General features: G+C 39.3%; 1 protein-coding gene across 3 annotated transcripts in view; it reads right to left on the reverse strand.

Moving 5' to 3' along the window:
- The window catches only part of RSRC1 (arginine and serine rich coiled-coil 1), a 322,201-nt gene continuing 304,232 nt past the window's right edge, over window positions 1-17,969 (reverse strand). For all 3 annotated transcript variants that reach the window (XM_037046661.1, XM_037046660.1, XM_037046662.1), the window contains 3 exons: window positions 7,946-8,052; window positions 3,810-3,962; window positions 1-2,975 (listed from right to left, as the gene is read on the reverse strand). In XM_037046661.1, the coding sequence (XP_036902556.1) occupies window positions 2,883-2,975; window positions 3,810-3,962; window positions 7,946-8,052 (353 nt within the window). In that variant the 3' untranslated portion in view covers window positions 1-2,882. The remainder of the gene's footprint in view (window positions 2,976-3,809; window positions 3,963-7,945; window positions 8,053-17,969) is intronic.

Raw genomic sequence — 17,969 nt, forward strand, 5'->3', positions numbered from 1 at the left:
CTGAAATTTTAATAAGATTGAGAGGGAAGGGCCACTTGGGTCTTTTATGAACAGGACTCTTCCCTGGGTTAGAGCTGCAACAGTCCCCAGCTGCCTAGCGCAGCCATCAGAAGTGGAGCGGCTGGATGTGAGTTCTTGGAGTCCCAGGCGCCTTCTTCTCAAGTCTTCGTTCAGCTGTGGTTTCTCCACGAAGCCCACCTTAATTTTGTAACTTGGAGTAATTTCTATCCTCTTTGCAATCATGCCCTCTCCTCTGCCACTAAATACTTCATCTCTTACATCACATGTACACATGTACAATGAAACCTCTGTATACCCAGCAGCCCTTATTGTACCTAGAACAAGCTAGGTATTAAAAAGTTTAAAAAGTGGATAAATCTGACCAAAGAAGACCTGAGACTCCTCGAGTCAGTCAGGGCAGTGACTGCAGAGCAAATAGGGCTTCCTGCGGTCTCGGCAGGCAGGGGGCTCAGGGACGGCTAGGACAGCAGGCAGGAGGCCCACTGGCCCCCACTCAAACACACGCAAAGGGAGCGCACTGCACTGAAGCTGGGGCACAGCGTTTTCAATAGTTTTCCGTGCAACTGTTTGCTTCGTATCACGTTAAGATGGCTACCAAGCCAAATGTCACACTGGCATAAATAGTAAACCTTTTCTGTCTAGGGCTTTCTTTTATGTCATTTCACTGAAAAGTCAAAGTAGGCAAGTCCACAATCAGTATCCTCATTTCACACACAGGGATGCTGAAGGGAAGCAGGTTAACGACTCAAAGTGTTCTGTCCTCAGATACTTACGAACCTCCCTCCCCTTAAGTAGGGAGAAGCAGAAAAAAAAAGGTGTTCTTACTCATTTTCCCCAAGAATGGACTCAATTCAGGAATGAAAATCTGACTTGTATAATTAGTACTCATCATTGTACACAAAGTCAACATTACGGAAAAACACTTGGAGGTCTCATTTAAGTCCAAATCACTGTCATCATTCAAGTGACGTGAAAGGTATTCTCTGTTTTACAGGCTCATTATGTTAGGATACTATAGGTATGTTAGGATACTGCATCACCAAGCCCGAGTTTGGTGATATGTTTGATAGTGTTCTATGAAGTCTTCCTCATTCAATTTGATTTGGCTTGTGTGGTAATACTTTCGTCTTCAATAGGAATGTAGGAAAATGCAGCTAATAATGCCTTAAAATGAATCATATTAGAAAGGAACCAGGAAGAAGGGAGAGTACTCAGAGTTCCTGCAGGGACTAGAGTTTAGTTATTAAGAAGAAAACCGATTCTCTGTCTTCATTCTCTTTAAAAATTCAGTTTTAAAATACAAATCTATGGCAGTACAAGCTTCTGTATTTTGGGCGACTTGCCACAGAAGAACACTGGCATTACTCATAATTAAAGCAGGTCACAGCGTTCCCACTGTTCGCAGGTGAGAAACGTCGGTCACACTGAGCAAAAGTGCCCGGTCCAGGTCCTCGGAGACTCTCTCGGGGCCCCAGTGACAACCCATATTCTTGCCACTAGAATGTGCTTTCCAGAAGGGGGGCAGTGCTTTTATGGTTCACAAGTTATGCAGAGAATGAAGTACAAAATATTTCAGAAATAGTCATCTTTTTTTAAAGTCACTAAAAATGTATCTATCTGAATTGAAACCCAAGCAGACCTGAGTTCATACTGGGCGCTCACAGCCAAGGAAAACAGGGCACTGGCGTCCGCTTAAAATGTGAAAACCTGTGTCTGAAACGTGTACTTTACCACCAGTCTCTTCTCCATACCTTTTGCAAGTAAGTGTAAGCTCTTTATAGTTTTCATTTTTAACAGGAATTATTAGCCTTTGAATAGTTTCAGAAACATAAAAAAAGATATCATTAGATATGGCATAAATTGGTCAACATGTTTATCTTCATGTTTATCTTATGTTCTGAGGTACAGTCTCCACAGAGACTAACTTAGAATGAGACCAGGCAACAGAACAAAATAGGAAAGGGAAATATTTATGTCAGCTGGTGAAAGCCAGTTTTATAACACAAGGCCGAAAAGTCCTCATCTCTGGCACGTTCAGGATGGAATGCGCTGTTGATTTTCATTCAGCTACTAGAGAAAAGCATTCATTGTACAGTGAGAGACAGTCTTCTCAGAATCACAGGTAGCTGGCTTCCTCCACCGGGAAGAGTGGATGGTGAGGCGAGAACTCTCACTGCTTCCTCAGACGCACCTTCCCTATGACGGGTGTTGGGCCAGCTGGTCGGGTCTAGCAGGAACGTGTGATTTCTACAAGGACGGACTTAACTCTGCTAACACGTTGAAAAGAAGGGCTTAGTAAAACCTGATCTCTAAGCCATAAATCATCAATATATTTAATTTTCTACAAAGTTTTTCATTAAATAAATTATTCTTTTAATATTAACATGCTTGTTCTGCTTAGCTTGTTAAGAGTGCTTTTTACTGGGCCTAAAATTTTCCAGTAAGGTAAAATAAAAGATTAAAAATGGTTTCATAATACATGGAAGATGAAATCTTGTATTTATAGCATAGTTTGATTCTTACATACGCATGATGAATCAAAACTATGTCTTTAAATGACAACTTGATATTTTAAAAATTGTACACAGAAACACTATTGTGTGCTATTTATTGAGATTGATATTTTTTGGATTAGTTTTATTAACAATAGGACAATTTCATGCATTCCTCAATCTTATACTAGTTTTAATATTCACAATGTTTAAGTTCAAAAAACAAATATTTAAGCCCACTTGAGAAAAGAAAGAAATAAGATTACCTTTTTATATAATTGGGTCAATTCTTTTTATGAATAAAAAGTTAAACTGGGATTTAAAAGCCTAAATTTTCAATGTTACTGTTAATTCAACCACACATATTATTTAGGCCACGGGACTGCCCATTAGCCTTTCTTGTCGAAGAGCAATTAATCTCTTGAACCACCTTTCCTCAGCCTCAGCTTTCTCAATAAACAGCTGAAACAAAAAAAGAAAGAAAAAATGTTATTGTCTGCCAATAACTTGGATTTGACTTTATATGACACAAGTTGCCTTTATAGAATAATCTTCCAGTATGAGATTTGCATACTGTTTTAACTTTTGATAACTTCTTAATTGAAGATCATCTGTTTGGAATTCATAATGATCAGAAAGTTGTGGAGTAAGAGGACTAATGTCAGCATCACTGGTTTCCAACTTTATACCTTATTTTGTGAAGTGCATCTCCTGCAGTCTTTCTGCAAGACAGTGAAATGACACCATTTGACAGAGGTCACAAAATATGTCAGTGGCATGCTCGTAGCCAATGAGAGCTGAGCCTGAATTAGATTTGTCAGTGGCAGACTAAAAACACAGAACAAAACTCTTCTTTTTGACACTTTTTCTTAACCACAGAAAGACTACTTCTAAAAGTCAGGCAACATGTGTTGGACATACCATATTCAAATACCTGCAACAGCTCCAAGGGCTGAGGGTCAGCTGCCTATTGGTTTATTATTGTTTATTGTATCATAATTTTCCCCCTTTGCCCCCGTCCACCCAGCCCACACCCGACCTCACAGTCAGTCCTCACCCCGTTGTCCATGTCCATGGGTCATTCATACATGCTCTCTGACTAGTCCCTTCCCCTTCTTTCCACCATTCTCCCTCTCCTCCCTGCTCTCTGGCTCATCTGCCTGTTTTTAGCAAATCAGAACATATGAATCCATTTTCTTCAATGGTCTTCTTATCACCAACACAAAAGGACAACAGTAAGAATTAATTTCAGTCAACCAGACCTCAACTGACAATCTTAAGGTTTAAGGATCTTACATTTGGATGAGCCAGAGAATTGTCGTCTTGGTACTTGATGGCAGTAGGGATGCTGTTCGGGTCTACTTCTTTCTCACCGCTGGGCAGACCAGCAACCACCGACGCTGGCCCCGATGCTGCCGCTGCATGCTTCGCCTCAGTGGGGTCTGCTGACTGAAACACACAGTCCATACTGATTGCACATAAGAAACAGAATTTTGTGTTAATAACATTTCTGAGCTTGAATAACAATTGCACAATAGTCTCATTTGAGATGATACTAATCGTGAAAAAGCCCAAGATTACTGGAGAAGAAATAATTATTCCTAAAAGAAGCAAAAAAAAAAAAAAAAGCCTCCAAAAAACACCAGGAAAATGTTTATCATTTCTTATGATCAGCATAATTTTCTTAAGAAATTGGTCCTTATGAGTCTATACTATTGAAAAAATACTTCATATATGTAAATTCTATCAGAAAACAAGCTTGCAACAAATCTCTAGCACTTAGTTGGCCTCTTTAGGTATAAAAGGCAAATTCATAGGTTACTTTTCTTTTAATAGCAGTGTTCTTGAGATCTAATTCACATATTACAATTATGGAGTTTTTAGCCTAATCATAGTTTTGTAGCCATGACCACAAGCAGCTTCTGAATACCTTTGTCATCCTCTCCCAAACTCTGTATCCATTAGAAGTCACTGCTCCCATTTCTCCCAACCCTCCCATCCCCAGGCAACCACTAATCTGCTGTCTGCCTCTATGGATGTCTATTCTGGACACTCATGTATGAGAAATCATAATATGTGTGTTTTGGTGACTGGCTTCTTTCATTTGGCACAGTTTTCAAGGTTCATCCATGTTGTATCATGTATCAGTACTTCACTCATTTTATTGCTGAATGATATGTACCAGGCACCGTGTTAAGTGCTGGGGACAAAAGGACTGGTAAATCACAGCCCCTGTCTGGAAGACCCAGCAGCATGTGCTAACCTGGGCTAATCCCAATATTTCTTTCCCTAAGAAAGGAGAAAGCCAGGGAAGTAGCTGATTAACAGAAAATTTTCAGGCATAATACAAAATAGGTTAGATGAGAGGTTGAAATTTAAAAGTAAAATAAAAAGGCAAGACAATTGGGAGATTAATTCAATGTATTAGCCTTTTTTCTGTACCTATTATTTTTTAATTTCCATTTTCTTTTTGATTTCTATTTCTGAACATTCACTTCTCTGAAGTGCAAAACAGATTTCCCTGAGAACATCACCTAGAAAGTGAAACATGCATGAATGAGTTAATCCTTTCTTAGAATAACTTACCTTAGAAACAGAGATTCATCTATTTAATCAGTATTTACTGAGCACTATTAATTACTAAGCACTAGGTACACAAGGTAGAATGAAAGAGTTGTGTTTCCTGTTCCAACTGGAGTTTGCATTTTGCTAACAGGACTGACAGATTGCTAACAAATAAATACCAAAATAAACACAGAATCACAAGTTGTAACAAGTGACATAAAATATTCAAAGAAATATTTGTTAAATTTGATTGGCAGCATATTTCGGAGCAATACTGCCCCCCTCCTGACCTGGCCCCACCGTGCTAAGTGTCAAACGTTTCTATGCCTCCAGCACATGGGCCTGGAAGACTCACAGCCCTCACATAAGTGATATTGTACTGGCTCTTTATAAAACTGAGGACATATACATCAGTAAAGCCCAATATTCTACACAGGGAAAAATGGAGAGTATTCTAATCCAGTGGGGGCCAGGGCATCTTTTGGTAGCCTGGTGCTGTGCAGAAAATATAAGAGCTCGTCATTCTGTGTGTCTCACTGTTCGGATAGGACTTAGCTGGAAGACTGGATGTCTGCGTACAACTGCCGTGAAGAGTTGTGGACTGCTGTTATTCTAGTTGCCAAATGTATGGCAGCAATAACATTTTATTATAAAAACCAAGCAATCTCATTATTTTTTTACCTACACAGTCCCTACTTCTTTGAGAAGTCCTTACGCACACGTAAGTGAAGTCCTCAGAGGTCTGGATCAGAGCGTGGAAGCTACTCAGTAATACTTAATTTAAAACGTGTGAGGAGAAGCACTAACTGCTTCTTTAAGTAAGGAGAATTGTCAGCGAAAATCTGACTGTGAAAGCCCCTTGGGCACGGTCACTACCATGCATCTGTCTTTGGGTAGTACAGCCACCTGGTGGTTCAGTTTAGAAAAAACTGTTTTGAAATTGGACTTCCAAGTTAAAAAACAAATTGCCCTCCTTTTAAACATAGGTGGATATCNGTGTGAGGAGAAGCACTAACTGCTTCTTTAAGTAAGGAGAATTGTCAGCGAAAATCTGACTGTGAAAGCCCCTTGGGCACGGTCACTACCATGCATCTGTCTTTGGGTAGTACAGCCACCTGGTGGTTCAGTTTAGAAAAACTGTTTTGAAATTGGACTTCCAAGTTAAAAAACAAATTGCCCTCCTTTTAAACATAGGTGGATATCTGCCAGATATAACAATTTTAGGGCTGAATAATTGGAAATACGGTTATTAGGGATGGCAGTTTGCAAACCGGCTGCATCTTGGTTCCTGAAGCTGATGCTGCGGCAGGAGCTCTCCGGTTATCTACTCACAAGAGAAGCATGATTGCAGAGGGTGAATCTAGTTACATCGATGTGTGTCACACATGACACAATGTTTAGCACGTCATTAGTAATAGCCACTTTTCTGGTAAGAGCTCCCTAGCTTAATTAGTGGAATTGCCATAGATAAAGAAAGACTACCACCTGAAGGGGTGGCTAGTATAGAAAGTCTTTATCAGAGATACACACTATACCCACGGATGCAGAACTCTCCAGGAGAGAAAGATACTGAAATCTGGGTCATGGGTAACTTGGTCCTAAGAGAGTCTTTGCTATGCATCAGGGATAGCCCATCCTGTCCCCCCATGATCTGGATGAAACGAGATAATTTACCTCCCTGTGCTAAGTAATCTCCTAATAAATAATTCAGCTTCTTGGGCGTTCTGAATTCCTACCTTATACTGTAGACACAGTCATTTTAGAAACTGAAAAGGATATCACTTTCTAAACTAATAAATTGGCTCCCTGTTTTATATTACAGTGGAGTGTGAACTGACTCATTGTTGGCCCATCACTGCTCTTCTGATCATTGTGACCAAGAAAAGCCAACGTTTAATGAAGTTCCATAGTTTAAGGATGCACAGCCAGTAAATGGTGGAATCAGAATGTGGTTCCATGTGTGTCTGACTTTACATTTCATGCTTTTGACCACGGCTTCCCCATCGCTAAGCCCTAGGTTTCTGTAATTCGGTTGTGACTTTAGAGGAAAGTAACAAAAATGCTGGTAAAATACTTTAACTAAATACATTTATAACTGACTCAACTCATGGTGCTGAATTAATAATGTTTCTAGGCAGTTTTTGCTTCTCTGTCACACTCATCCAACCTAAAACTAGCTAATTCTGGGCTTTCCAATTGATTGGATTACTTTCTATAATCTGTAGACATAAAATATTTTCGAATAATTTGTAATTCTACTATGTCTTTGTTACATGTATGTTACTAAGAATTACATGTCTTTCATGTAGAATGCCTTTTCCTACCAAAGGAAAAAAAAGCAGCCCTAATGATGACTGAAAGAATAAACAAAATATTCAACAGAAAAAAAATGCCAGTGAAAAAAATGCCTTTACTAGAGTTGAGTAAGTGACGCCCATCCGGGCCAGAGTGGAGATACTTGTTATGGCACTATTTGGATGATAATTTTATTGTTAAAGCCCTTTTTAAATTTTCCTCTTCCAATGTCAATTCGAAAAGGAGGCACGTGCACCTGAAGAGGAAACCATGCATGTGCGTCCATGAAATGTGTGTTACTGCCGCAGAGCTGCTGGGCTGTTTCACTTTGGCTCTGCAGTGGATTTTAAAACACAAATGGCACCGGATACATTTCTACAGCACATTTTTGACAAGTTAAACTGATTCTCACTGGTTCATTCGCGCTCTCTCTCAATAACATGCTGACATGCTCTCACCCTACTTCATCTATCTATTAGAAGAAGCACTCACATTTAAGTGATATCCATTAATAAAACATCTCTTCAGTTGGAATCTAAAGGTTTATTCATACTGCCTGGATGAAAACTTACCTTTTTGACTTCTTTACTTGATCTGAATGTCTGCTGAACAAAAGAATCACTTTCAATGGCTTCAATTTCTTTTACTCTTTTTACTTGTTCTACCAGGGTGGTTTGGTCTAAAAAAAAAGTACAATGTCGGTGTAAGCTTGTTAATGCCACTATGCCTAAGCAGTGTTCTTTCTTTCTATGAAGTGATTTTTGCCTTACAAAATTTAACTGCATGAAAAGATGAATATAACTGGATGAAAAGCTACAGTTATGGTTAAGCTACGGCATGAAACTCTCCTTCCCCTAAGATCTGCAGATATAACACCCCTGCCCACTAAGACTCCCACCTGAAACCCACAGCACTGCCGAGAAGGCACTGCTGCAACCATCTCAGCTGATCTGGGCTAACCTAGCGGGAGAACTTAAAAAAAAACCCAACAAGCAACCCCCTGCCCCTAATTTTGAACATACACATACAAGCACAATAAATCCGCGTGTAGTCATCACCCAGCTCTACAGCCATCAACTTTGTCATTCTTAATCAATCTGTCCATCCCCATTTCATTTTTGGGGGGTAGACCTGGAGTATTTAAAAGTAAATTCCAGATATCATGCCACGTTTATCCCTACATATTTCGGAAGACATCTCAGACAGGGCTTAAGAAGAGAAAAACTAGCAACATAATGACAATTCCATCTTCACACCCAGCACTGCCAACAACTCCCTTAGTATCACCTTATGCAGACTGTGCTTTATTTGCACTGATTGTCCCCAAACATTCCTGTATACAGTTGGTGTGCTTCAAACAGGATCTAAGCAAGGCCTACATGTTGCACTTGGTTAACAAATGTCTCAAATCCCTTTTCATCACTTCCAGTCCACTGTACTTCCTTCCACTGCCATTTATTTATTGATGAAACTGGATCATTTATCCTTTAAAAAGTTGCACCTTCTGGATTTTGCTTATTTTCATTCTCATGGTGTCATCCAACATGCTCCTCTACCCCCTGACAGCTTGTGTAAACCAGTAGTTAGGTCTAGGGGCTTGATAAGATCCAGTTTTAATTTCTTCGATCGGGATGCATCACAGGCACTGCTGTGTAATTCCTGCTGCATTACAGCAGGGTGCGCTGCTCCCACACACAGTGAGGTTGAGCTTGAGTGCGTCCACGGGGACGTCAGCCTGACCCTTCTATTATGGAGTTCTCCATCCAGCTCTTACTTAGATGTTCCAGCAGACACTAATTTGTGGCTTAGATCTATCATTTCATTAGAGGTTGCAAAATGGTGATTTTCTACTTCTATTATTCTTCCCACATTTATCAGTTCTGATTCCTCTATAATGAAGAACTTCCCTCATTGACTACTTGGGGACTGTAAAATATAGTCTATATGGAAGAAGGCAGAATATATGTTTAATTCATTCCCTCTACCAGTTTTGGCCCAAAGATGACCACTATGAATTAATAAATATTTATACAGTCCATGTATTTCAGTCCATGGTAGTCATTTCCATAGTCTGATGTTCCAATTATCCTATCTTTGGGTGGTGGAACCTCTTCAAGTTGGTTCCTGCATCCTTTTGACGTGACCCCTAGCAGTTAAGGTGTGGTAAGATGTTCCAGGCTCATCTAATAGTTCCCATCCCAGACTCGAGAGTAGCCATTTCTTTAAAGAGCCTGGACTCCTTTTAGTGAAGAATGGTTCTTGGAGGCAATGACCTGGGCTGTAGCAGTGCGCACTGTTACTGGATTGTCACTGTTTCTCAGCCTTTTCAGCTAGTGGGATAGAACGCACACGTATTCCCCCTGCTTTTCCGAAGTTCCCATTACGTCACTTCACTTTCACAAAAGACCAACCTTAGTACATGCTTTTGTCAACTGAAAAATCTGAAGAGGATTTTCACTTTTATGGAAAAAGACAAAAAGTGAAAATAGCTTTCAACACTTGTTTTGCAGCAAGTCATTGTTTCAGTTCATTTTTGACTTTTAGGTCTTGCTTTATTGGTTTTGCAATTAACATCTGCTTTTTAAAAATTGTATAAAACACATGGTTCTAGAGTAAAAACTTGAAACCACATCAGAGAGGTGTACATTTCCTTTCCATTCCTGCTCTCCCAGCTCGCTCCCCAAGCCACAGGTGATCATTTTTATTAAGTTGGGGGTTTTATACTTCCATTTTTTATTTCTGAAAATAGAACTGTACATAGTCTCTTCTTCCTTACACAAAACAGCATACTACACATACCTGTGTATATTCTTTCACTTAACAATATGTCTTCACTATCACTCCATAGCAATACAGAGACTTCTCATTCCATTTCATGGCTGCAGCAATTTCTTTTAAGGATTTATGATAGTTTTCCCCACCAATGCCCAACTGATGGCCATTTGAGTAGTTTCTAGTCTTTTGCATTTACAATTAGTGCTTTAATAAATAGCCACATGCACGTGCCATTTCATATATATTTTTTTTCACACAGTAGCTGGGCAGGAAAACCGCAACATTATGGTTCACACTCTTGCTGTTTAAACCCTTCTTCTAAGCTAATAAGAATAAAAAGAGAAATTAGGAGCTACTGTATACTCAGCTAGGTCATCCAAAAATGTCGGGATTTTAGACTCTGGTTAGATTTACTCTCTAAGAAACAATTGTAATAACTGGTAACTAGAAGGGGGAATTACTTGCATTGAAGTAATATTTATATGCCAACAGACATAAGCTGAAGAGGTTAAATGTTAAAGAAGATATGAAAAATTTGATTTTATTACTTCACTAAAAATGAACATTTTATGAAAAATCTTTTTCTTGACTTCTAGCCAATCACAAATTATGATTGTATAGTTTTGTGCAAGCTCCAGTTTACTTAAGAGAAAGACAGTGTTCCCAAAGGTGCATCCCTGGCAGCTGTAACGAGTCTTCTCTCCCGTGAGAAATCACACACGGAATGGTTGAAAGTAACAGCCACCAGAGCCAACACCCCCATCTTCGGAAGAATGTATTTTCCTACTTAACAGCGAGCACTGGTGGAGTGTTGTGGAAGAGCTAACAGTCCCACACGCTGCAGAATAAAAGCCCCTGTACACTTTAATCACGCACTGGACCAACGGAGCAGGTGGAATGAGAGGAGAGTCTTTGTCCAGCTAATTTTTTAATATTAACACATCTCATACCAGTGGATAATATTTTATTAGTGTTAATATAGCAGAGGAAAATTACACTGTATACTATACCACATGGTCCAACTTTAATTTATCAATATGAAAATTTATTTGTATAGGCCCTAATTAGCTCACTTTTATTTCACAAGCAAAAGTCAAATATTTCTGATTTCAGGATGATGTCTCATCTGTATCAACTGTTTGACCCTCTGAAATTTTTCTTTAACATATTCTCTTATTTGGATTTACAAAGCACGTCACTAGTATTAAATGTCAGAGGTGCGCTCACAAGCCATACGTGATGTATAAAGCTTACAGTGTTCAGAGCTTTAAATATGGACATACAGCCACTAGTATGCTTCACAAAATAGCACTGGAGAATTATAAAGAAAGGAAGATGAGAGAAAAACAGAACACTATCTTTGTTGCTACAAATCACCCTACAAAGTGACAGGGCAGATGGGGAAAGCCGGTTTGCCTGACCTATAATCTGACAACCAACCAGCACAGCTTTTACCTTTCAACATGGGAACCGTTTTACTGGTGATATTTGAATTAAAATTTGAGAGATTCCCGGGGGATTCACAACTCCAGCCTCCTAACGGGTCAGCCCCACACTGTCGGGCAACAACAGGCACCAGTCTGCCCTGCACCGCTCCACACGCAAAGCTCTGACACCACTGTCCTCAAGTGCACGTATTCAGCACAACCACGTCGTTTTGGGACGCACAACAAAACACATTATCAATACATATTCAATCTTTTTAAACTCAGGTGAAGTTACTCATGCCACTTTCTCATTTAAAAATTCTGTACCAATTTTAAGACTGAGAAAAATGTGAATGAAAACTAGCCATTGTTTATATAGTTGGCATGAATGTCTAGCATACAAAGTACCTTGTATTCATCCAACATGAGGTAAAAATGTAACTGACAAAGTGACTTGGAGAATTAAATGATGGGATTTAAAATATTACTGTGGTCGACACAAAGAAGTATCTACTAGCACTCGGTGAACACACTACCGGTCGGTGAAATGACTTGCACAGGGGCTGTAAGACGCTGTAGAAGGGAGACACCTCGAGGCAGTGAAATAAAAAATCACGGCATCAGAAAGGCAAGTCGGGACAGACTGAAACAATTGGTACTAACTCACTGTATGGAAAACCACTTTGTTACTTCTGTGATGGGAAGTTAAAATCACATGTTTTATTAGTTACTGCTGATGTTAAAATTTGAAAATTAGGCTCATCTGCTACTTCACATTATATGTTTGGTAATCAATTTCACATGATACAACATTTATAGAACTTTCTTTTAAGATATTATCAAATGGTACACAAATTTAAAGTTATAAAGAAGACAAACTCCAATATAAACCTTTTGTTTGAAAAGACAGAATTTTAATCTGTACATCATTTACAAGCATCAACAGATCACTAAACTGGCAGCAACTCCACATTGAGAACAGCAGATGGCACTGTTACCCAGGACGTAATCAAGGTACAAGCTAACGGGACTTTCTCACTGGTGAAAATCTCATCTTCAATGGACTCCTTTTGAATATTAATATTTTATGAATTTACCCAAAGTTAAAATGCATTTAATGGTACAAAGAGTTTGGGTGTGTTGGTTTCACAGTTCACCGTGAAGCACATGCAACTCAGGCAACTCTTCCATGAAAACATACTTACGCACTAACAGTACTGCCACAGGTACACGAATAATACAAAGGGTATCTTACTTTCAGCTTAAATTGACTCAAATTGTCATCAAGAATGGAAATATCTGTGAGATTCTTTTTTAGAGTCCAACACAGATACTGAAAACAAAACGTTCGGATACTGAAATGTGAAGCATTTTCATGTGTTTTACAAGAACGGGAAAAAGTAAACAGCAAAGTGGGTATTCAATAAATAAATAAATGAAACTGCTCAATAAAATTTATAAGCAAATGAAATATACCATAAAACTGACCTGAAATTCTAAAGTTTTAAAAATAATCTGTTATGAACCTGAACTTGAATGAAATACAGCCACCGCTTTCCCTTTTGAAACAAAGCCCAGAGCCCAGAGGAGAGAACCACCCAACCCCAACGTTTGGGGGCCGTGCTCCTAAGTCCCACGTCCCTGGACATAAACTTTCAGAGCTCCTACCCACAAATACTTCGAAAGATGAGAAAGCTCCCTAAGCAGAACACGGCTTGTTTGTTAGTCCGCTGGATGCCCACGCCACAGCACCAAGTTCTACATGTCAGCAAGGCTCCTGAAGTGTCTCCGGCAACAACCCCCGGTGGATGGACTCCAAGACAGAGTCATCTTACACTGAAGTGCTTTCCATATCAAATTAAGTTACAGGAATAACTTTATTGTGGATGCACCAGTGAAGAACTTCTGATAAATACTTTAATAAGTGCAAGTGAATTAGGTATCAGGCTAGGCATTCTTAAAAACAAAATCCACACTGAATACCTCATTTAACTTCTCTTACCCAGAATGCTCTCAACTTTTCTGAATCCTTCCTGTCATTTAAGGCCATGCCTGACACCCACCTTTTCGTGATGCTGTCCCTTGCCACCTGCGAGAACAGGGTCTCTTCCATAACTCGTGGGGCTCTCACCGTATGTTGCCATGTGCTGGCATTAATCCCTTCAATTCTCCAGCCAGAAGGTGGAGAATTCCCTTGTGTGTCAACTATAGGACCTGGTGCAGTGCGCTTTATTATTTAGTACGCTGTCAATAAACATTTGTTGAAAAACTAAAAACTAGAGGAATTAAAGTAACCATTAAAAAAATCAAACTTCACGGGGAAGAAATGTCAAACTATAAGAAGTTTCTGTAACTTAGAAAATTAAATGCCCCTGCAGAGGAAACCAAGTCAGTAAAGCAATGACTATGTGGTGCCAGTTGGGCACCGGGGGCATCATGGGACCACTGTGTAAAGTGTAGGACTGTCTGACTGGCCACTACACGGCACACCTGAAACTGATACAAAACAACAGTGAGTGTAAACTGTAGTTGAACAAAATAATAAAAAATTAAATGTCTTTAAGTGAGTAGTTCAAACAGCTATAGGTTTAGACTATCCAGGTTAAACCTGGCCTCTGCCACTAACTTGCCGTGTGACCTTGGCGAGTGGTTCAAGCTGTGGTGGGCTCGACTGTCTCTCTGAGGCATGGGGTTAGCAGATACCTAGGACAGGAGAGTCGAGAGGCTGACTCCCTCCTTCCCTCCCTAGAAAGGCATTCCAAATATTGATGATCAATATCAATACACTTTCCTTTCCTCCCATCCTTTCCAATATTTGAGTATATTTAATGTACTAGGCATTGTTTGACATATTAGGGTTTAGAAACAAATAATAAACTTGTAAATAAACTATATAATATCAAGGAAATAAGAGCAGGGTAGAGGGCTAGAATGGAGGGAGGGGGTGATTTCAGATGGGGTCACCAGGGAAGGACTCTGACATCAGGATATTACAGCAGAGAGAACACTCATGTAAAGGAGCCGGTCGTGAAAATCTGGGAGATGGTATCTGTGCTCAGTACAAGGCTAAAGAAGCATTAAAGGCTCTTAGTAAATGACTGATAGTACTATAATACTACAAGCATGCTAATTTAGTAATTGTACTAAAGATACGGAAGTTGGCTAAAAATTTGCATATAAACTCCCTTCCTGACCCTATGGTTTGGAGATGGCAACCTTTATCTGAATTCAGCTGGTAGTAACCAGCTTCAGTTGCACCTCTATGGCATCACCTGTGACGTGGCAGCCTTGTGGGAATGACGGGAAGAGGGGACAGGCCCGGGTGCATCTCTGAGAAGGCACAAAAGGCCAGCTGAATTTCATCACCCACCGAGACGCTGGAGTCCACGCTGACGCACTGAATGCTGCAGCGGGAGTCGGGAAGCAGCGCTTTGCTGGCACATGGCCTTCGAGGCTCCAAGGACTCAAGAGATGGGAGGTCCTGTTACTTCCTAATGGATGTCTAGTAACATGAACCGCCCCGAATGGTAGCAGCGAGGTAGACACCATGTTAAAAAGCAAACGTGTTTTTAGTTTAGTGTCTGTGGGTCTACAGACACTTTGTTTTGATCATCAATATTTGGAATGATTTTCGAGTGGGGAAGGTCATACTGGCTAATTTTTCATTTAAATGGTTGTTTAAAAGGCCAGATGAGCCGTGTTGGTAGCAGAAGTAGTAACTACAGCAGTAACAAAAGCTTACATTCATGGCTCCCTGCTGAGCTAAGCACTTCACACGCACTACCTCATTTAACTATCATAACCATGAGATAAAACTATCAAAATTCTCATAGGGCTAAGTAACCTTGGTCAAGGTCACATCACTAGCTAGCCATAGAAAAGGGGCACAATCTCTGAATTGTGATCCAGTCATTATTCCCTGGTCAAATGAATTCTGTACCCACACCTGCCAAAACACATTATTTTTTGCCTCCTTCCCTTTCATTTACAAGAAATAATAGGTGTTCTTGGCGTTGTTCTTATTCTGCATTTTAATGTGTATTCATTCAGTAAAATACAATGTAGCTTTATTTGTAGAGGAGATGCCATATATATCTTGGTCTTTGGGCATTTTCTTGAATTAGAGTGTAGAAGTATATTTTCAGAATTTTTCACATTTGAAAAAGTTTTTTTAAGGAATTATTTGTCACATCCAAAACCTTTATTCACAAATAGAAAAAATAAAATTTTTAGGAAACCTAGCATTCTTCATTTAGTCCTGAAAACAACCCAAGTAGTAAATGACCACTTAGAGCTGCTCTGTATCTATTGTACAAAATTATTTTTACAAAAATCAAGAATGGCATTTGTGAATTTGGCTAAACCAATAACCACTACATAGTCCAACTATAGAGACTACTGCCTTATGTGGGTTTCAAATGAAATAAACAACGGTAGTCAAGTCCACTTTAGTAGAGAAGAAAGAAATAATCATTCTAACAAAGCTAAAGCTATTGGAAGTTTTATTTTAATAGGATAGAAGAAATAAATATAATTTGAGGTTTACCAGATTAATAGGGCAGAATACAAACTCCGAAGTGGCCATTTGCTGTCCATTTTAATCCTAGAATTCTTATCGACTCTAATTAAAATTCTGTAGATGGAAGAGTTGTGTGTTTCCAAGGAACTGGCAGTGAATGCTGTCTGCCAGCCATCTCCAAACACCCCATAACCACACACAACTCGCCTGTCAGGAGAGCTAATGCAGACATCGCAGGGCACACCACATTTGTCACTGTGGCTAATATCAGAGATACGCAGCTCTTTTTTCTTAGCACACAAAAGCAAGATATGTAATTCAATGCTCAATTTACCCTTGTCTCGCAGGAGATTTTTCCCCGCTAATTGATAGAAATTAAGCCATTAATCAAGCCACTAGCCATCATTCAAACCAGAGAAGATGAATACAAACTTTCATCATAACCACCTTCCCCATTTTAGTGTTCATTAGCATTAATTTTTAATGCAATTATGCTATTCTTTTACGCTGAGCTCATAAATTACTGCTCTTTTGTTGCTGGCTGGCCTTGTAAAATCCAAACTAATGCTTTGTGCTCTGATCTTAAAGGCAATTACTAGGTTCTTCTATCTTTTATATCTTTGCATCCCCAATAACCTTTATATATAACGAACACTGTGACTGACTCTGCCTGTTTGTTATTTTAATGCCTTCATATAAATCTCTGTGAAGGTATAAACGTAGTCAAATGTATGTAATATATATATATATATATATACACATATATATACACACACACACACACACATACACCCCACACACAGATACACCACATACATCACAAAATATAGATGCTAATATAAAAATGGAATCTCACAAATCCATATTGTAGTTTATGTTCAAATACAAAGAATCATTATAGCTTATGATTAAAACACAGTGCATTATTATATCAGAATTATAATTTTTATAACACAAGAGAAAACAGGAATAGTGACTGGCTATTCTGAACATTTGTAAGGGTCAAATAACTACTAAAAACAGAAAGAATAACTATGAGATAACAAAATACCTTAGTTTTTTACCTAGGGTTATTGTTTCATATTTAAATCCTTACTTAAAAAAATAACTGTTGAAACCTGAAAATTAATGAGATGGAAATGAAGACTACTGGAAAATAAAAAGAACCATTTATCCAAAAGTGTGTTTATAAGCACATGTAATAACACCATATTCTTATATTTTGCAAAGCGGATGCATCAGTTTATTAGAGGATAATAGTAAAATGAAAAGACAAAATTGCAGAAACAAATACTGAACCAAGAGGCAACATATTCACTCAGTCCTCCATCCCGGAGAAGGCGGAGAAGGTAGGTTCTCCCAAAAGCAACGGTTGTGCTGACTCTCGGTGCAGAGAAGGTAAAACCCCACAACTCTGTTTGTGTCATCCCAGTAATGCCTTTGCCTTTGGTTGCAAGTTGTTATGCTCTGGCCACCCACTGGGTAGAGAAAGGTTGTCTGTGTGGCACTAGGATTCGTGAAAGAAAACTCAGTGGGAGGAGGTCGGCAGCACTGGTGTCCGTGCCGTCCCAGTCACCTTTCGGAGATGCACAGCGGCTGCCTGCCCCTAACACCGCAGGGTAAGGGTAAGGGTAAGGGCAGGGAGTACGGAATATATTCAGGAATTGTGTGCCAAAAAAAAAGTTTCAAACCATTAACTTATTAAGATATAAAGACAGTGACAATTGGCCTGACTTAATCTTATGCTTCCTCTCACGGCTAGTTCTTTGTTAGATTTCATCCTTAATAGGAAGTTAGACACGGGTTACAAGCAGTGAGGCACTTGATTCTCTGAACCAGGAGTCTTGTTACGTCAGGATAATTGGATAGCCTACA

The sequence above is a fragment of the Sturnira hondurensis genome, unplaced genomic scaffold (assembly GCF_014824575.4).
Source record: "Sturnira hondurensis isolate 20B ecotype Veracruz unplaced genomic scaffold, ASM1482457v3 Scaffold0005279, whole genome shotgun sequence".
NCBI lineage: Eukaryota > Metazoa > Chordata > Mammalia > Chiroptera > Phyllostomidae > Sturnira > Sturnira hondurensis.